At 43.2% G+C, this 20,424-nt stretch overlaps 1 protein-coding gene and 4 non-coding genes across 5 annotated transcripts; 1 reads left to right on the forward strand and 4 right to left on the reverse strand.

Annotated features, from left to right (window-relative positions):
* Positions 1-3: 3 nt before the first annotated feature.
* Positions 4-76, reverse strand: TRNAV-CAC (transfer RNA valine (anticodon CAC)). Its single transcript has one exon. It is a non-coding gene; the product is annotated as a tRNA-Val (tRNA).
* Positions 77-878: 802 nt separating this feature from the next.
* TRNAR-ACG (transfer RNA arginine (anticodon ACG)) lies at positions 879-951 on the reverse strand. Its single transcript has one exon. It is a non-coding gene; the product is annotated as a tRNA-Arg (tRNA).
* A 3,622-nt stretch (positions 952-4,573) lies between these two features.
* TRNAT-AGU (transfer RNA threonine (anticodon AGU)) lies at positions 4,574-4,647 on the forward strand. The gene has a single exon. It is a non-coding gene; the product is annotated as a tRNA-Thr (tRNA).
* Positions 4,648-9,211: 4,564 nt separating this feature from the next.
* TRNAL-CAG (transfer RNA leucine (anticodon CAG)) lies at positions 9,212-9,294 on the reverse strand. Its single transcript has one exon. It is a non-coding gene; the product is annotated as a tRNA-Leu (tRNA).
* Positions 9,295-12,739: 3,445 nt separating this feature from the next.
* On the reverse strand, positions 12,740-18,743 carry BTN1A1 (butyrophilin subfamily 1 member A1). Its single transcript, XM_070778284.1, has 8 exons — positions 18,644-18,743; positions 17,912-18,048; positions 17,185-17,532; positions 15,547-15,828; positions 14,554-14,703; positions 14,023-14,043; positions 13,890-13,916; positions 12,740-13,485 (listed from the first exon to the last, which is right to left on the reverse strand). Exons 2-8 carry the CDS (start codon positions 17,988-17,990, stop codon positions 12,812-12,814), a joined length of 1,581 nt encoding a protein of 526 aa, XP_070634385.1. The 5' UTR covers positions 17,991-18,048; positions 18,644-18,743; the 3' UTR covers positions 12,740-12,811.
* Between the last annotated feature and the right edge of the window lie 1,681 nt (positions 18,744-20,424).

Raw genomic sequence — 20,424 nt, forward strand, 5'->3', positions numbered from 1 at the left:
ACTTGTTTCCGCCCGGTTTCGAACCGGGGACCTTTCGCGTGTGAGGCGAACGTGATAACCACTACACTACGGAAACCTCTTGGAAGTGAGTTTCCTCCGCAGATCCTTTCTGCTAAAAACAAACTCCTCCCATTTCCTCCTCCTCTTCCGATTTCTCATCTTTATCTTTGCAATTGTGCATTGTTAATACGCGAGTGGTTCTTCTACTACTCTCCCAAATGAGAGCGGCCAATTAGATGCGCAAAGCCCCTGCAGCATACAGATCTGAAGCCAAATTCTTAATACATTCTTATTCTGGAAATGACCGGATGGGGGAGAAAAAGAGACTTCAATCCCTTCACTCTTATTTTTCTCCCCACCCCCCTCACTATTACTTTCAATCTGAACTTTTGGATTTTAATTTCTTTCTCTTGCCTTACTGCTGCTGCTGCTAAGTCACTTCAGTCATGTCTGACTCTGTGTGACCCCATAGACGGCAGCCCACCAGGCTCCCCCATCCCTGGGATTCTCCAGGCAAGAACACTGGAGTGGGTTGCCATTTCCTTCTTGCCTTACTAGGTTAACCTTAAACCCATCTTTCAGTCAAAATGGACTGGCGGGGCTGGGCGTGTCACCGAGCCCAGGCACAGTTCTCTGTTCAGCTCTGGCTAGCGCCACCGCATGGTCGGACGCGGAATTTGCTCTGCAAAGGAGTTTTGACCCCACTTGTGGTCAAAAGCGGGTCCTTCTCGTTCATGAGACTTACAAGCAGAGGAACTTCAAACTTCACCTTGCAGTGGATTTTCTTTCTTTTTTTTTTTTTGCAGTGGATTTTCTAACTCCACTCAGTTTCTCAGTGGTCAGCAGAGGTAAAGAAGGAAAAGTGAGGATGCGCGCTACGAGCCAGCCAGGAGTCGAACCTGGAATCTTCTGATCCGTAGTCAGACGCGTTATCCATTGCGCCACTGGCCCTCGCACGTGGGTGGTTGGGAGGCGGACCTGCCTTCATCAGAAACTAGGCGGCGGCACACGTCCACTTTTTGGAGTCTGCTCCTGGGCCTGAAAGCCGCGTTTTCTTGGCTAGTTCAGACTGCAGAGCGTGAACTCTCTGGCGGCCATTTCGTCTGCAGGCGCCCCAGCGTCTTGCTCCTTTCTCAGGATGTCTGTACCGACCCCTGCACCCTCTCTGTCCCCAAATCACCTCTCCATTCATTCATTCATTCAACCAATATTACCATTTAAGGCACTGGAAAGACGACTGAAGAAAACAAGTTGTGATCTTTCACCTCAAGAAGATTGCATGAACGTAGCTAAGACGGTATTAAAACACCCAATAAATGAAATAACCGTGATAAGCACTTGGAGGTAAAAAGAGAAACAGAAAAAATAATTTAAAAGTCCATCAGGCAAAAGGATGAAGATAAATATGGGTATCTAGGAAAAGAGCCATCTGGAACTGTGGAAAATTCCAGGGCAAAATCCTGGAGGTGGGAGCGTTCTTGGGACGTTTCAGCAATGTCGAGGGGGCCAATGCCGGGCAAGAGAGGGTAGGAGACCTCGGGGAGATAACCTCGGGCCTTGTACGCCCTTGTTTGGACCTTGGCTGTTACACCCTAGGAAACTAGAAGCCTTTGTAATGCCAAAATCTTGGCTCTCTGTGCACCCATGCTGAACAGAAATACGGAGGCAGTCATGCAGGAGAAGGAAAGAGTGGCTTCACTTCTTTGCCAGGCAAAGGGGGAACACAGTAGGCTAGGGCCTCAAGAACTGTGCCTCGCCCCTCCTTCCGTGGTGACTAGGGAGAAGTTATACAGTCAGGCAGAGGTGTATGATAAGGATCAAGGCAGTAACAGTCTAGCATTCTTCTTCTGCCAAGTTTCAAAAGGGTGGGGTTGCTGACAAGATTCGGGTGTGTGCCAGTCTCAGGTGATCCGGCTTCCTAATTCTGATGAGCCTCTCTGGTCCCTTTAATCTTGCTTCAGGTGGTCTCCCGGCTGCCCCTCCTTTGATTAACACTGTTCGAATCTGCTCTTTGGAACTCAGAGAGGGTCATGGAGGCTGGGGTCTTACCTACAAGAAATGGGGGACAAAAAGGCCTCCCTCCATGCCTAGGATCCCTCTGCTCCACATAATATCTGCAAAGACCTCCCTTCGTTTTGAAGGTTTTGTAAGGTGTGTGTGTGTGTGTGTGTGTTTTTTTTTTTTTTCTCTCTTCTTTTTTTGACTTCCTCAGATTTCTCTGGTGTTCTGACATGAGCTGAGGCCTGCTTTCATTTTGTTTTTAGAGATCTTCTGCTGGGTCTTTTCTGAGGGTTCCAGTTTCCAGTCTTTTCTTCAGGGCTTGTCCCAGCTAGAAAAAGAGAAACAGAGAGTCCAGAATAAACATAACCAGTAGGAAAATATACATGCATTTCTAGAAATTGGCTTATATGATTGTGGTGACTGACAAGTCTGAAATCTGTATTGCTGGATGGCAGTCTAGAAAAATCTCAGCCAGGAGCTGATGCTAAAGTCTTGAGACAGTTTCTTTTTCCTTAGGAAAACCTCCATTTTGCTCTTAAGTCTTTCAACTTGTTAGATAAGGGCCATGCACATTACTGAGGATAATCTCTTACTTATAGTCAACTAATTGTAGATGTTAACCACATTTATTAAATACCTTCACAGCAACATGTACAGTACAGTTCATTTGCTCAGTCATGTCCAACTCTTTGCAATCCCATGGACTGCAGCATGCCAGGCTTCCTTTCCCAACTCTCACATCCATACATGATGTATATTAGTGTTTAATTAAATAACTGCAACATGTACATTAGTGTTTAATTGAAGAACTGGGCTCTGTAGACTAGCCAAGTTGACATGTAAAATCAATCATCCCTGTGATGGAGTCTCCTCCTCTCTGGGTCACAGTGCACTATTCTTCCAGTTCTCTCCCAGGTATTTGGGAAATAGTAGCACTGCCAGCTATTTCCACTCTCAGCAGTCTATGACACAGAGATCTACACCTTCTCCAATTTCAGTTGTGTGGAACAGAGCCAATGTCAGGGGCCTGTCCATGGTCTTTGCAGATCACATCCAGATTTCTGAAAATGATTGCTCTTAGTCTCACATTTTCTCCGAAGACTTGTCTCTGGCTTGTTAAAAACTCCTTTGACTTCTCAGAATTTCTGTGCAAATTTTGAATACGTGCCAGTCAAAGGAAAAACCCAAACCAAATATTACTGGTTCTGCTGTCTTTCTAAATGTCCACTCCAGCTTGGACAAAGTCATGTTAGGTGTGACTGTGCTGTTTATGATTATCTTGGAAAATTCCATGGACTGAGGAGCCTGGTAGACTGTTACTGCCTGGTAGACTTCCATGGGGTTGCAAAGAGTCGGACATGGCTGAGCAACTTCACTTTCTTTCTGGGTCCAAGCACATTGATAAAACGATGGTTAATCTTATATTATTAAAGAAATCAGTGCTTACTTATTTCATGGAATCAATCAGACTGTGCGTCAAGTTCATAGACTCAATTGTTTTATGAAAAAGAAATCTAGCAGAGTCAGGGCTTTTTAACCTCTCCCTCACATCATGTTTGCAGGCAGAGATTAATGCCAATGGCTGGTTTAGAGTGAGACAGAGATATCCTTCAATACTGTTACAGTTTAAAAATACCGGCATGTTAATTTCAACATTTTCAGAATGGTCACAGATTTCAAGCACGCAGCCGATTATAATTACAGGTTCATTTGGGAAGTTACTTTCACAGCTTTGAAAACAATTTGTAAAACTCTTGCTAGTTCCATTAAAGTCCTTTGTCTAAGGACATATCTATTTCATAGAATAGAATGAATTTCGAACAGTTACAAGTACACAAGCACGTATGAAAATATAGTACTTCTTGCGGATGCTCTCAATTTAACAGTTTTATCAAGTAGATCCTTTGGATAAGTTATCGAACAAGAAAGCTTCTCTTCCTCTAGCTGCAGAGGAGAGGAGATTGCTCCTTTATCTCTTTCCAAGACTAGGTTTTAATAATGAAATCTTGAATTTTTTAAAGATATGACTCAGTCAAGCAAGAAGCAGGCAGGTGGGAGCCAATTTTACGGAAAGAAATGAGGTAAGGAAGAGCTCGAATTTTAATTAAAATCCATGAAATAAAGAACACAGGGCGTTCTTTCTGCAGGGACTAGTTCCTGGTTCAGAAAGGGTTCTGGTGCAAATGTGTTACACGACTCGGAGGGGTGTTCTCGTGTAAATGTGGCTAATTTCCTTTCCTCCAGGGGTCCCAGGTCATACTTCACCCAAGGAAGCCTGAGCTGCTGAACTCTTGCCCTTCCTGGCAGTTTCCGGAGACTTCTCTGGCGCAGCCCAGAGCTTCAGGCTCGCTCCCGAGTTTCCCTTACCTCACTCCTGCACGGAGCGTCTCAGTTTTCCTATGGCTGCGCGGTCTTTTAGGTCTTTGGGGGAGAAGCCGGGGTTCATCTTTAGGATTTGGAAGATTGTCTGGAGAGCTCGCCCGAGCGTCAATACAAGGAAATACATGCAGGGGGCGGGGGAAAGCTAAGATTATTCCTTTTCTATGTTGATTTGGAAGCTGGCAAGCGTGTTGGCTCCGTGGCTTAGCTGGTTAAAGCGCCTGTCTAGTAAACAGGAGATCCTGGGTTCGAATCCCAGCGGGGCCTTTTGTGGTTTTCTGCCCGCAAAGGATACGGAGAGTTCAAAAACCCAATCAACTTAAAGTGTAAATTTTCCCTATGGGGTTTCACGAAAGTGCTTTATGTGTCCCTGAGAGTGGGGACGGTTTTATTGTTTACGAAAAAGAAGAGACCAAGATAAATTTGTTTTTCTTTCAGAAGAATTTCTACCTTTCTTAAGTTTTCATGTAATATTTTTTTCAGCAAGTACCAAAGAAGCCAGGGAAAGCCTAAGGCAAAGGAACCAGATTTAAACTACAAACGGCATAATAATCTCTAGTCATTCTATTCTTTTCCCTTGTGGAATCTCAAATAATTGGGATTTCATAACCTACTTTCACAATCTACAGGCAATATTTTAATCAAGATCAGCCTCTGGAATGATTGATAAATGTATTATTAAGAAGGCTTGTTGTTCAGTCGGTAAGTCGTGTCTGACTCGACTGAGTCCATGGGCTGTCGCCCGCCAGGCTTTTCTGTCTTTCACTATCTCAAATTTGCTCAAATTCATGTCCATTGGGTTAGTGATGCTATGTAACCATCTCATCCTCTGCCGCCCCCTCCTTTTGCCTTCAGTCTTTCCCAGCATCAGGGTCTTTTCCAGTAAGTTGGCTCTTGGCATCAGGTGGCCAAAGTATTGAAGCTTCAGCTTCAGCAGCAGTACTTCCAATGAATATTCATGGTTGATTTCCTTTAGGACTGACTGGTTTGATCTCTTCTCCAGCACCACCATTTGAAAGAACCAATTCTTTTGCGCTCAGCCTTCTTCATGGTCCAACTATCAAGTCTGTACTTGATTACTGAAAAAATTATAGTTTTGACCATATGAACCATTGTCAGTGAAGTGATGTCTCTGCTTTTTAATACATTGTCTAGGTTTGTCATAGCCTTCCTTCCAAGGAGGAAGTGTCTTTTAATTTCATGACTGCAGTCACCATCTGCAGTGATTTTGGAGCCCAAGAAAATAAAATCTCTCACTGCTTCCTCTTTCCCCCCTTCTATTTGCCATGAAGTGATGAGACCAGATGCCATAATCTTATTTTTCTTTAACCTTAGAGAATGCTACAGCATCTCAATTCATACCAACCACTAAAATCCAACCATATAACATGAGTTGTAAATGGCTATTTTAAAAGGTGGACTTGTGCTCAGAGTTTTTTTGGAAAGGAAAATAAAAGAGGAACATACTCGTCACAGTGATTTCAGAAAGAAGTTATCAGGAGAAGCATCCTTTTGATTGTATACCCACAGGGTGGACATCCCACTAGAACAGACTGACCTGAAGCTGTTAGCATCCAGGCTGACATGAAGAAGCAGTCCAGGAGGGTCTAGGGTACCTTCTTCCAAATTCTATAAGAGAGAGGAAGGAAATATGAGAAGTGGAAAAGAAGTCTAGAGTTTTGCTCATAATTTGGTCCCTTTATATAGAAACTCATGATCAGGGAAACAAAGTTCATTGTAACTGTTACCCACTTGCTCATCTCCCAAGACCAACCCCTCTTCCACCTGGCCCAGAAAGTCTCACCAACCTGACTTTTACCTTCAGAGCACATGATTTTGTGTAGATGGTCAACAGTTGAAATATGATCTTCTGTTCTATCTGCAGAAACAAAATGTCCCAACACTTTGAAGAACAGTTCAGAAAACAATTCTACTTCTATGGAGACTTTCTCCACTCACTCTGCAGCTTAATTCCCCACTTTTCCTTATAGACATCACAGAGCAATGGAAGTGTCAATGAAAATTCAATAAATAATCAACTTAAGAAGAAAAAAAAGGGAACTTTATTTGAGCTAAATTGAGGATTGTAACCAGGAGACAGATCCTCAGAAAACTCTGACAACTGTTCTACTTGTTAGAAGTTGAAGGAACAGTCATTTGCATTTTCGAGACAAAGGATAGTACATCAGCATGATAGTACATCAACATGACATGCTGATATTTTATGTGAAGTTCACCAAGGTTACACCTAGTCCATAGAAGCACATACAAAGCAAGCATACAGTTACCATACTCCCTACAAAATTGGTAAAGAATGCTATTCTTTTAAGAAAAGGAAAGAGGGAAAAAAATGATCTTTATGGTGGAGCAGTCACTTCTATCTTTGAGGTGCTCTGGTTAATGTGCCCACTGCACATTAAGGAGGGAGGAGGTCCAAACAAACACACAAAAAGAATTTTATGTTTAATTTTTCTGTCCTACTTTAATATACAAATTTTATTTCATCAAGAGACAGACCGTCTTTTTCATATGCTTCTATATTCTGCACAACAAAGCCTTTTTCCCAGGCCGAGATTACAGACCTCAAATGGTAAGGCCAGCTGGGTCATGGTAGAGATGTCAACACTAGATCACTCCTTAATTCTGTTACCAAATCTACCTTAACCTTCACCCTTCTGCTCCATCAGGCTGCAGGAATACCTTTACGAGGATGCTTCCAGCCAAGTGGCCCTCAATAGATTGCCTGATCTGTACCATTGAGATAATGTTACTGGCTATGGAAGCTATGGAATATTTCAGGTGAAGAATTTAGCCATCTCTCCTAAAGTCTAAAAATCTTCCTAACTCTCCATGTATCCATCGTGAAAGTGATTTACGTATACAAGTGAAAATGGTTTACAGTTAAATACTTGTTTATCTACCCAGTGCTTATCATGTGGCAGGCACCATGCTAGTGTCACTTCGGTCATGAGTTTTGTCCTAAAGAAGCTGATGGAAGGGTGAATCAAACAGTTCAATGGCAATTACAGTATAGTGAGCTATAACCCCATTGGAGTGGAGGGTACAGTAGACCACACTTTGATACTCAGCTCAGACTGAGAGGAGATAGATGGTGGGGGAAGACTTCCTGGAAGGAGTGATAGCCAGACTGAGCATGGAGGAGATGTAGGTGAGATCCAGACAAGAAAGTGGGCTGGAGATGAAAGGTTGTTGTTGAGCCGTGAAAGACGTTGGGATTCTTGGCCTCCAGAGGAGAGGAATTCAATCCGGAGCCAGTGACGAGGCTTAATTGCTCAGAGCTTTTGTGTAATAAAGTTTTATTAAAGTATAAAAGAGATAGAGAAAGCTTCTGACATAGACATCAGAAGGGGGCAGAAAGAGTGCCCTGCTAGTCTATAGCGACATGTTTTAGGTCTGTTAGAAAGCTATTGATCAGATAAGAGAGACACCTCAGGGCTGACCGAGTTTCACCAGGCCCCTCTTCCACAGTATGTATTTTTGAGATAGGATGGCACGAGGTGTGTCATCCCGCAGCCATAAAACAATTGATATGAATACTGGTTTGTTGAGCTATTATCAGCCCAAGGTTTGGGAAAAGAAAAAAAAGTTAGTCTTAGGTGGAACCATTTTAAAGAAGGGTAAATTCCAAAGCAAATACATAGTTTCATTAACATAGCTTAAGAAAAAAATTTCCATAAGAAAAACACATTGGTTAACTCAAGGTTTGAGAAAAGTTAAGTTCAGGTGGAACCAGTGTTGTCATGGCAGCACAGAATTTTAAGAGAAAAAAAATTTGACACTTGCAGCCTATTTCCTCCTTTTGGAGACCCCTGGCCTTCCTGCCTGTTACCTTCTCAAACAGAGAAGTAGAAGAGGTGCTCCAGGCAAAGGGAACAGTGTGTGGTGAGGCCGAGGATGCTCAGTTTGGGTAAGTGGAAGCAGTAAGAGAACAGAGTGTGCAGATCTTGAAATTCTTCTTTGTCTGGAGATGACCATAGGCAGGTAGGCATGTATTTATGGCATCATGAAAACCACAGGTGGACTTGACTTGACAGCTGATATAGCTCAAATGTTTCATACTTTCTTTTTAAAAGATCATAAGTTACCAAAGCAGTATGGGTGGAACTTGAATTTAAAAGTTATGGATTGAGTAGGGCCTCTAGCTGGGCTGCTGAGGATCTCTATGGGGTCAGATCCTTCCCACTCAAGGATCAAACCCTGGTCTCCCCCGCAGTGATTGAAATTGTTCTAGATATGGTCTAGGTGTATGCACAACATCTGCTAAAAAAAACTGGCCAAAAGGCACAAAGTAAAAATAGAATGAGATATATGACACAGCGGCATTTATGTAAATTAAAAATGTATATAGCGAAACCAAAAATGTGTTCTACAAAAACACACAGCAAGAAAGAAAAGGATGATCTTTCCAATGATTTCTTAAGGGGGAGTGGGAGATGAGAAATAAAATTGAAGAAAGGCAATTAAAAGGGAATCTATAAATAAATAAAACTAAAGAATGGCCCTGTAGACATCAGTGAAAGGAGTAACTTTTATTCAACTCCTTGAATGTAAAGGAGAGAGAGGGACAGACAGCTAGAGACAGGGAAAGAAGATTAAAATGACTAGATCTTAACTTGTGGGTACTCTTCTGGGTACAGAGTGCTTTCATTTTAGAACTTGGCTGATGTCTTATCTTTAATATGTAAAAATTTTTTAATTTTGAATAATTTATTTAGGAAAAGAGGACAAACAGATTAAACCACAGGGGAAACGTGGGGGAAAGCTGATGATACACACAACCGTTATTAGACTGATTAAAAAATGTACACAATGTCAGGAGTGGGATTCGAACCCACGCCTCCAGGGGAGACTGCGACCTGAACGCAGCGCCTTAGACCGCTCGGCCATCCTGACCTGCTGGTAAATGGTTGTCCTCAAATTTTATTTCAATGTCTACATGAACGGTAGTCCCCCTTTTTTTTTTTTTTTCCTTTTTTCTCTTTTTCTGAGGATGCGGAAAATTTTCCATTAAAAAAGGCAACCACCAGTTTACGTACGGCCCTGACGCCGACCCCGATTGGAAACGCGGAGTCAAGTGTCGGGTTGCGGGGGCCGCTGGGCAGTGTCTTCTGAATGAACGCAGATTCGATTCCAGGCTGCAGCCGGCCGGACGGCGCTCGGCTGCGTAGCCAAGAGTAAGGGAAATTTCTTTCCGCTCTCGACAGAATTCTTGTTTGAATAATGGCACCCATATTGCTGAAATTGCCTTACTTAAAAACTGACACCTGCTCCTGGGAAGTCTTAACGCTATTCAGTTTGGTTCTTGCTGGGGCCTAGCCCTCGGGTGCTCATTAACTCCTCCCTCCTCTCCTTTCTGTCCGCTAGACCCTCGAGACCCATGTAAGGGGGTCCCAAGTGTCTTGCTTCTTGATCTGAATTTTCTAGCTGTACCCTGAGGATTTGTGGACTTTTCTGAATGGATGTTATGCTGCTCTCAAAAAGGAGGCATCAAACTAAAACCAGTTCTGCCTTTCTCTTTCTACAAGTATGTCACTCTATCGTCCCTTAATTAGTAAGGTTTTCGTACATCTGTGTTTATGTCCAGCAAAGCTGTACCTCAAAGACTTTCCAACTAGTTTGAAACACTCCTCAAAAAGTATTTAGTTTAAGTCCTTTGAACTAAACAATACAGATTCTTTTTATTTTTTAAAGGAGAAGTGAAAGTGAAAGTGAAGTCGCTCAGTCGTGTCCGACTCTTTGCTACCCCGTGGACTGTAGCCCACCAGGCTCCTCTGTCCATGGGATTTTCCAGGCAAGAATACTGGAGTGGGTTGCCATTTCCTTCTCCAGGGGATCTTCCCAACCCAGGGGTTGAACCCAGGTCTCCCACTTTGCAGGCAGAGATGCTTTAATTGGTTATATTTGAGTGAGATTTGGGATCATTTTTACTTTTTAAAATTAACTTTCATATGTATTCAAGGAAAAAGACGATTTCTATTTTAAATTTTAAAGTGAGTGGCAAGAGTAAAGGCGCGTATAGTTGAGAGTCGATTCGGAGTTTTCCAGGGGGCGATTTAAGGAGACCTAAGTGTTGTTTGGAGGCAGAAGGAGCAGATGAATAAGGATATGCAGAGAGATGGCACGGAAGAGCTGTTGTTGATTAGTGATGATAGGAGTTGCACAGTTATTTTTCTCTTAATGTGAATGTCTGGGTCTCTTTTAAAGAGAGGCAGACCCTTTCAAACATGTGATGACCAGAGTTGGCTTTTGGTGTGTGAAATGAAGTCCTGTTACTATTATTTCAGGAGCATTTGCATTTTTAAGGCTGGTCTTTAGCTGTGGGGTGAAAGGTTTTAGTTTCTGGTTTAAAAAGGAAGTCAGGCCTTGGAAATACTACAGTTAATTATTTGCACTGGTGGGAGAGGCCTTTCTGGACCTTCTGAAACCACAGTATCACTGATTCTGCTTCAGGTCATTAAGACAGGCTTTGACGAAGCATCAGCAAGGCCACCTTTCTTCTCTTTTGGAAGATTTAAAAATAAAGCCAGAGCTACCAAGACTGTTAATTTCCTCCTTCAGGCACTGGTATCTGGTGCCAGATGGAAAGGGAGCTGCGATGGAAAGGGAGCTGCAAGGCTTATCACATAAGTTCAGAATCTACTGCCAGCTCAATACTGTGTTTGGTAACCATTTTCCTTGAAGATCATGAGGAAATAGGAAGGTGAGGGCAGTCGCAGAGCTAATTGAAACCTCTGACTATTTCTCTTTCTACTCTCAGAGAGGGGTTCCTGTGGCAGTCCCATTTATTTAGGGTAAGATTTTATATATACATTTCAGGATACACATAGTACATTAAACTGGCAAAACAACTACTTAAGATTCTCAAGTATTTTTTAAAGAAGTTTGGACTTTTAAAAAAATCTTTTACTTTCTAAAAGTACAATTTGAACATAAATGAATACTTTGAAAGCAGAGATAAATGGTGGTCTTCTTTCAGGAGTCCAATGTAGGGTAGGGTGAATACAGCTTGAGGAAGGGGCAAGGAAAGGAGGATCACCCAAGTTTGTTTGTTTATCCAGTTATGAGGCATCACCAAATATTTCCTCCAGAGGCTACAGGTGGGTAGCCACTGGCACTGTGGCCTTTTTGTAAGTAGCTGGCCCTTCCTGGGACAGGAGGCCCTGTGCTGCCTGCCCTGGTGAGCCTTCTGCCATCAGGTCTGGGGATGGGTCTTGGATAAACAGAACCACAGTGCTTTGACCCACTGAGTTCCCATGCAGGTTTCTTGTCTCTGTTTTTGTGTCAGTTCCATTTGTTGAATAAAGAAAGGGAGGTGCAGAAGCTGTTTTCAACAGACAGACTTATTTATTAGGTTAAGACCATGGGCAACATTGACCCTGGAAAACCCAATGGAAATGGAAGGTGGGAGCCTGGATAAGACAAACATATACAGGAAAATGCAAATACAAACAAGTGCAATCAATCTAGCTGTGCTGAGCACAATGATGCAGCTTTCAGGGGACCCTGAGGAGAAGCAGCATGTACGAAAGCTGGGTGTGGAATGATTCGTGGCTCAGTATGGGAGAGGATGGTGTTTAAAGCTAATTAAAGGTGTGGTTGAGCAGTTTTAAACCATATGTGGGTGAGACGTGGCCATTGGCCATGAGACAATGGCCAATGAAGTGGTGATATCACTGAAAGATGATGCCTGAAAATGCCTCTAAAGTGGAGAGATTCTAGATAAAAGAAAGAAGACAACCAGCAACTTGTGGAATCAACAAAGTGAGGTTGGAAAGAGCCCTTTGCATTTTGTTTAAAATTCTTTCCTCTTTCATTCTATCTGACCTCCTCACCTTCTTTACTCCCCTTGCCAATTGCTCAGATCCACCCTGTATGAATGACTTAGAAAATCTGAGATATGGGCCCTAAAGCTCTAGGGACAAGTCAGATGTTTATCACTGCCTGAGTTCACCTCATTTTCCTCTATTATGATGTTCCCTCCAAGTTCCTTTATGGGATTTCAGCCACCGGTTTTCCCTTCCCAGAACCCTTTGGGTTTTCTGCTTACTTAAAACCTGTTCCTCTATATACCCCTATACTGGACACCAAGATGTTTCTGTCATAACCCCATGCCGACCTAACTCCATCTTGATCCCCAAACTGCAATTCCCTCCCTAGAGGATTTGGCCTCTGGGATGGGAGACCACAAGAAGCAGTCTGAGTCACCTCCCTGCCCCTTGACTATTGTTACCGAAACAGATTAGGAAGGGCCTATTCCTAACACTCTATCAGCAGCAACACAACCTTCTCAAGATTAATTAATCCCTACCCAACAGGAAGAAACAGGGGCTGAGTAAAGCTGGCAGATGAAGCCCTGGGAGTGGTGGAAGGGGGGTTAGAGTAGAGGGGAAGAGCTGAGCTGGAGTATTTCTTAAGGCACCCCTTGGCTGGGCTGTAGAGGGATTAGTTTAGAATGGAGGGTTTCTATATCCCCGGAGGCAGAGTCCTCCCCCATGGGGGACAGTGGGATCTCCTTTGAAATGTCCTTGGCATCAGCAACTACCATGACTCCCTCAAGCCCATCAGTGACTGGGCAGATAGTCAGGGGCTTTTTACCACAGGACCACAAGCAGAAGAAGGGCCGGAGGGGGCCAGAGAAAGAGGCCTTGGAGAAAGTATAGATATGGGATCCATCAGTCATGTTGTAGAAGAAGATGTCTCCTGATTCATAGTCAAGGAAGACCCCAACCCGGCGGGGGGGTCCAGCCAGTGGGAGAGGGGTCCGCAGTGGGGTGAGAGCCCAGTACCCATTTCCATAGAGCTCCACAGCCCAGAACCCATTCTCGGGAGTCATGGGGTCAAATCCTTTCTTCATCACATTCTCCCTACACACCCCAATTGCCCAGTCCGTCCTGTCTCCCACCTCCACCTCCCAGTAATGTCTCCCCGAGGTGAAGGCCTCACGACCCATCACACAGGGCCAGGAGTCAAATCTCTCTGGTTTCTCAGGAAGTTTCTGACGTGAATCTTCCAGTCGGACAGATTTTGAATCTTCGTACAGAAAGAGGTGGGGGTGGGCAGTATCTGGATCCAGAGTCACATCCACTAGAGACAGAGAGAAAGTGAATCTGATTATCAGTGAATGTCACAGGTTGAAAGAACCATCCTTTCTTCTCTGAAGAAGTGGAGACCTGCTCTAGCAGTTGACAGATCTCCTCAGGAAGGGAACTGCTTGGCCTGCTCAGCTGTCTCTTTTCCCCTCTTCCATCCACAGCCATAGGGTGATGTATCAACTGACTGTCCCCAGTACCCCATGGGACCCTGTCAGAGGGGGCTTGCCTTCTAGCCATCTTCCAAGGGCCCTTTATGTGCCTCAAGGATAATGTTGGGGCCATTTGTCATCATCTTTCCCCTCTATATATTAGTGGTTTTTATTTCCAAGTATTGGAGGACTTTCAGTACCTGCAGGGTAGCACCTCAGAGCCCTTAAGATATTCAGAGTCACTGACCTGCATGCAATGTAGCCCTTTTCCATTCTGTAGTGAGAGAGGGTGGGGAGAGGGAAAGGGTGTTATTGACATGTTTTATAATAAGAGAGAGACAACTTTGTGGATGAAAAAAGACAAAGGACATAGAACTTACTGAGCTCTTCCAGGAGTTTCTCTGGAAAACAAACAGAAATACCTTAATGACCTTCTAGCCTGGGTGTGAGGGAGGGAACAAAACAGGTGTGAGAAACATATAAAAGAAATTATTTAATTCATGACTACCTGATTATTGAGGCATTATCAACAAATGAAGAGCAAGAATTTTGTTTTGTTTTCTAAGAAATATGCAGGAAGTTCCTACTTACTTAGTATCAGAACTTTAATCATTACTGAGAAACCAAGTTAAAAGTAAGGCTAGAGTCTGAAGATCAATAATGAATAAACATCAGGTCTATTATCTCAATTAAAATTTCTTTGACTCATCTTATACCCAAACCTCTGTTATTCTTCATATTGGGTGCTACTGAATTCAGGAGCTTTATAATCCCCTTTGATTTTTAGAATTCTGGAATTAAGTAGATAATTGATTGGCAGTTTGACTCCCATTGGCAGTCATCCTAAAGGACTTGGGTTCACCCTCATGTGGAAGCACTCCTGACAAGTAGACTGGGATTCTATGACTTACCTTTAGAGCTGAATTCATTCCTCCTCTGTCTGGATCTTTCCTTGTATAGTCTCCAGGTAAAAAATATGGACCCAATTGTGAGAAGTCCTAGGACCACCAAGATGACAGCCACAGCCACCATCCAGGGAGTCAGCCTTGGGAAGAAGGAGGCTAGAACAAAATCCCCAAGAAGGACATTTGTTGAGAAACTCAGAGCAAATCTAGCTCCTGTCTTGATTCCAAAGGGGGCTGGATAGATGATGACCTGGACCTCTCACATTCCTCCCATGGCAAAAGAGTCCCTCCAATACCACTCTGAGGTTTTCAGATAAATTTTGGTCTTAGGTAAGAGAGAGCAGAGAAAGAGAGGAATGAAGATGAAGAAGAGTCATTTGAGGACAGGACCTGTGGAATAAAGAATATAATGGACCGATTCATGTTATCATGGAAATTTCTCCTTAGCCATCAATGCAGGATGGGAGCCAAGGGGATGAGGGAAGTAAATAAGGAAGGGGAAATATCACTTTCTGTGTGCAACAGAAGGGTATTCAATGACCCAAGAATAAGGAAAACTTCCTTGCTGAACCAGAGGTAGAGTATGAAGACTCTGGAAACTTGGAGCTCTAGCATGGGATAGGGAGGAGGGGGAGGTAAGGGTGGAAAGAGGAGAACTGATTTAGCTAGATCCAGAAGGCTCTGAATCAGGAAGACCACACCCTTCAAAGACAAAGCTTTTCCAAGATATATCTCCTAAGAAAATCTGGAAGACTTCCCTATCTAAGATATATCTTCTAAGATGGAAAATCTGGAATGTCTGTGAGATCTAGGTATAAAACTTATGCCTTCAGAATCTCTAGTGAAGTTGGTGGGGCTCAACAGGCAGGAGTTTAGGTGGGGAAAGTTTAAGATGAGAAAAATAGACAAATCTGCCAGGAGGTTGTAGCTGGGCAGATGTCCCATGTGATGTTGCCCTGAAACTGTGTCAAAAAGGAACCCAGCACCTGTTTTACTGACCTGGTATGGAAACCTCTACTTCTTTCTCCTGGCCAAGAAGGAGGTTCCGGATGCAGCAGGACACATTCTTCATAGAGCTGTCCCTGATGATCACTGAAGCTCTCACAGTAAACAAACCTTCTTCATCAGGATTCCTGGACTCTGACATGGATGGAAACTCTTCTCCCCTGTGAGTTCGCCACTGTACTTGGGGCTCTGGGTACCATCCCACTGAGGTACACTCCAGCTGGATCTCTCCACTCTCTTGAACTTTCATACTGATGTGAGGATCAGAGCCCAGAGCTATGGAGAAAGAAGGTGCCTTACTCCTTTAGTGGACACTCTTCTGGGAGCCTTATAACCATAGGGCTATATAGTTTGAGAAAGAGAAGCCCAGAGGAATTGGGAATAAGAGGGACCCATCTCCATGTTTTACTACACAAGGGAACTGAGGTATCCATAAAAGAAGACATCTTATCACAGATGAAACAACTATTGGCTTAAAGTCATATTCCAAATTGTGTATATATGTGAGAATATGTTTTCTTTTCATGAAAAGGGCCACCATTTTCAGCAGATTCTCAAAGGTGTCTATCATTCATAAAAGGTAACATTGACAGATTTATGCTGTCAAATCTCTAGGGCTTTATAACCAGTTTTTAAGACACTTCCTTAAAAAGGAAAGATGAGTTATATATGATACTACCATGTGGGACACCCTGTTATGAAACAGGGACCCACATTTCACCCATGTATTTTTCAAACTTCATCTTTACTTGAATATATGCATAAGAAGCAATATATATTGCACAGCAATATTTTACAAGTATATAATGCTTTTAGAATTGACAAAGCAGTTTCTCATATTCCAGGCATGAGGGATCTTAGTTCCCTGATCAATACCCCCTGCATTGGAAGCACCGAACCACCAGGGAATTCCTATATTGATTTTTTTTTTTTTAATCTCATTCTTGCAAAATCTTGTTCGGCAGGTGCTCCCCCCGTTTTACAGTAGGAAATGTAGCTCAGAAAGAAATTTTCTTGGTGCCAGGTGGGAAAGGCAGACCTCAAAGTATACTTTGTTCCTCGGTGTGTACCATTTCCTTATAGTTTCACTCTGAATTCTGGCTTGAAGCAAAAACAGAAACAAAACCAAAACTTTTCTAGGTAGGTCAAGACCCTTAACAAGCCACCATGCTCTACAATCTCACAAAATCAGTCTTGGGTACTAATTCACCAAGTAAGCACTGGGATTGCTCACTATAGCCTTACTATAAATGGTGAAAAACAGACACAACTTAAATGCTCAATTCTGGGCTTTGACCAAGCAAATTATGATGCACTAATAGAAGAGAATGTTATATAGTCATTACATCTTACACTTATTTAATTATTAACATGGGGAAATGATTATTCTATAATTGAGAGAAAAAAGCAGGACATCATGGAAACAAAGTTCCAAGGAGAAAGATCATTCGCTGCTCCCTGTCTACTCAGCTCAAACCCTCTTCCTACTTATCTACTACTCTAGGCCTGCCAATCCCTTCCAGCCTGAAAGGGATTTGGGGAACAGGTTTGATGGTTTCCAAAGTAACAGAGCCACAGGAAAATATTATCTCGCATGGAGTCACCGGAGAAAGTCAAAACCCGTCCACTCACCAGCCACCTTCAGATGCACAATGGCCTCTTCGTAGTTTTCGTCCTGCCTGAAAAAGCATCGGTACTCCCCATCATCAGAGGCTTTGACCTCCTGTATCCTCACAGTGACGCTGCCCTCGGCGATGTGGTCCTCCACCAGCGACACTCTTCCCCGGTATTCAGCCATCTCCTCGCCCTCCTGCTCTTGCCCTTCGCGGCTCACGAACACCGCAGGCGAGACCTTCTCCCGGAACCAGCGCAGCTCCATGCCCTTGGCGCTCACGTTGGGGGACAGACGACAGGGCAGCTCTGCATCTTCACCCACCACCGCCAGGATGGGCTCCGGGGGTCCGATCACGTCAAAGGGAGCTGCCAAAACACCAAGAGGGGCGGACGGAATGTGGAGGTGGGAGTTGAGGACTGATACAGATGAGGATCCCACTGAAGGGCACTCTCCCACTACAGCTCCAGGGAATCCATCTGGGCCCTTGGGAAAGTCCCTAAGGACAACCAAACGGGATTGCTTACAATTACTGAGAAATTTCAAGCTTGTAGGCTAGAAATTATCCTATAATTGAGAGAAAAAGGCAGGACATCATTGAAACAAAGTTCCACCCAGAAAGATAATTCGCAGCTCCTTCTCTACTCAGCTCAAACCCTCTTCCAACTTATCCCCTAGTCTAGGCCTGCCAACGCCTTCCAGCCTAAAAGGGTTTTGGGGAACAAGTCTGATGGCTTCCTGACCTACCAGAATCCAGCTTGGGCAGCTGGAGGAGAATGAAAATGAGCAGACACCCCGTGAGGCAGGAGTTTGGAAAGACTGCCATCTCCAACCTTTCTGGGCAGCAAGATGCTGGTGGGCTCGAGTTTGTCGGGAACTTCAGCCTAGGAGAGATGAAAGAATAGGCAATAACTAGGAGTTATTGAGACACCGTGCTCCTGTGCCCTCCCAGCAATTCTTTTCAGCTTGGAAAGCATCATTTGCGCCTTAAGCTTCCTCCTTGCCTTCTGCCAAGGGTAGACTTTCAGTCCCGGCTGCCGTCAGCACACATCCACCTACCACCCTAAGGTTAGTCAATCCTGTCTGTACAAAACAGAAAATGGGCTCTAACCCCCCAAGAGAGTCTTAGGAGAAGGCAATTGTGATGCATAGTACCCATTAACGGGTTTCTGTATTATAAATAGACAAGTCTTGGAACTACTGCGTCAAAAAAATCTCTTCTTTCAAATACAATAATTTGACATCTGCTTTTAGCAATGATAATAAAGATACAGTGATGGAGGCAGAGATAGAGACTAGGGAAATAAGCAGGAGCAGGAAAGAAGAAAGGCTGGAGGAGACAGAACAAGAAAGGGGAGCTGAAGAGAGCCAAAGGGCTGGAAGAATAGAGGGCCTGGGACTAGGAAGGAAGGAGCCCAGGAAAGAGAAAATGACTGGCTGCTGGCTCTCTCAGGGGTGAGAACAGTCCCAGATACTGACCTCTGATGTTGGAGGAAAAGGCACCAACAAGCTTCTGCTACCAAATGAGAAAGCTGGTTGTGGCCCCATTGGCAAAAGTTAAAGGAGAAGGAAGGGGGAAGTACTCTCAGGAAAGTCTGCCTCCCCACACCCTTCCACCCCAACACACTCCCTCCTCATCCCTGATGTATTTACTTTGGGGGAAAAAAGTTCCAGAGAGGAGAAGAGTCTGTGGATTTGTGGTCTTCAGCTTAGAAATTACGCTATGCATTGATTACCTGTTTACAAAAGGGGACAGAGCGAAAAAGAAAGAGGATTTAAGAAAACACTAAAATAAGATGCAAAGTCTTGGGCCATCTCCAAGCCTCACTTTTTAAATCTCTAAAATGGAAATATTGTTAATAATACCTTCTTTGGAGTAGTGGTACAAGGGTTAAATGAGATTAAGCATGTTATGTGCTTAGCATATAATAGGGATTTAGAAGAGGGGAAGTTTTTATTCTATTATTATTTATATGAGCTGAAAACTAAAGATAGGCTGAGAATGCATGGGTATGATTCAGTTTTCAGGGCCCAGAGTTGCCTCTCTGCAAAGCTACCTCCCTAAAAGCAATTTATGAGGCCTACAACTCCCTGTTTTGGGTTAAACCCCTTACTGTTATAGAAAACATTTTAAAGATATGTATATTTTAAGGTAGAAATTACTCATAATGTCAGCAAGTAATGATAGCCTCCAGCAATAGGACTGATGATTTATATAATTTGATATACTTTTATATAATTTGGGCTTCCCTGGTGGCTCAGACCATAAAGAATTTGCTTGCAATGCAAGAGATGAGGGTTCATTCCCTGGGTTGGGAAGATCCCTTGGAAAAGGGGATGGCTACCCACTCCAGTATTCTTGCCTGGAGAATCACATGGACAGAGGAGCCTGGCAGGCTACAGTCCATTGGGTCACAGAGTCAGACATGACTGAGTGACTAATGCTTTTATGTAATTTGAAACATTGTTAATAGCTATATTATATCATATTGAAGGTTCCTATAATTCCTGAGATCATGGCACATCTTGGGTTTTTTGCCTATTATAAATAGTGCAGTTTATACACAAGTCTTTGTCCACATTTTTGTTAACTTACTGATACACTTTCTGCTGAATTCCCAGAAATACTCTCATTAGGCCAAAGGGTATGAACATATTGTCAAAGCTTCTTCCTGAAATGTCAATCCAATCACACCATCAGTGGAAATGTCCTTCTCACCAGCACTGAGGTCTATTCTTCCTCATCATCACTAATGGGCTGGATGAAACAGACTAAATTATTACTTTATTATGCATTTATACCATAGGTTGGTCATTTTTCATATTTATATATTTTAATATATTCCGGAAGTAAACTTTTCAAGTAATTGCCTTTTTTGACAGAGTCTGGTGCTTTTTTTAAAAAAAAACAATATGTGTGAATTTTTTAAAAATTGAAAACATCAGCTCTGTATTATATTTGTGGCAAAAACCCTTCACTACTCCTTTGTTCTTTGCCTTTTAATTGAGACTGTGATCAAGACCAACAAAAGAGAACTGCTTAAAAAAGAGAAAAGAAAAAGATACTTGCTTCAGTGGATATGCCCGAGTGCCAGGAGAATGAATTTTCTCAAATATAAATCTGATCTTGTCACTTTTTGCTTAAAAATGTCTACATGACTGCTTAATGACCCCAGCATCCAGTTCAAGCCCCTTAATCTGGTCAAGAAAATGCTGTAAGATCTAGTGGCCTTCCTGCTTCCTTTCTCTTTGCCTTTTCT

Source organism: Bos indicus, chromosome 23 (assembly GCF_029378745.1).
Source record: "Bos indicus isolate NIAB-ARS_2022 breed Sahiwal x Tharparkar chromosome 23, NIAB-ARS_B.indTharparkar_mat_pri_1.0, whole genome shotgun sequence".
NCBI classification, from domain to species: domain Eukaryota; kingdom Metazoa; phylum Chordata; class Mammalia; order Artiodactyla; family Bovidae; genus Bos; species Bos indicus.

Coding starts and splice junctions, on each gene's coding strand:
- BTN1A1 (XM_070778284.1), bottom strand. CDS start 17,990: ATGGCAGTCTTTCCAAACTCCTGCCTCACGGGGTGTCTGCTCATTTTC. Junction 15,829..17,184: donor TGTGCATCTGAAGGTGGCTG/GTGAGTGGACGG, acceptor CTTTCTCCATAG/CTCTGGGCTCTGATCCTCAC. Junction 13,917..14,022: donor GAAACTCCTGGAAGAGCTCA/GTAAGTTCTATG, acceptor CTCTCACTACAG/AATGGAAAAGGGCTACATTG.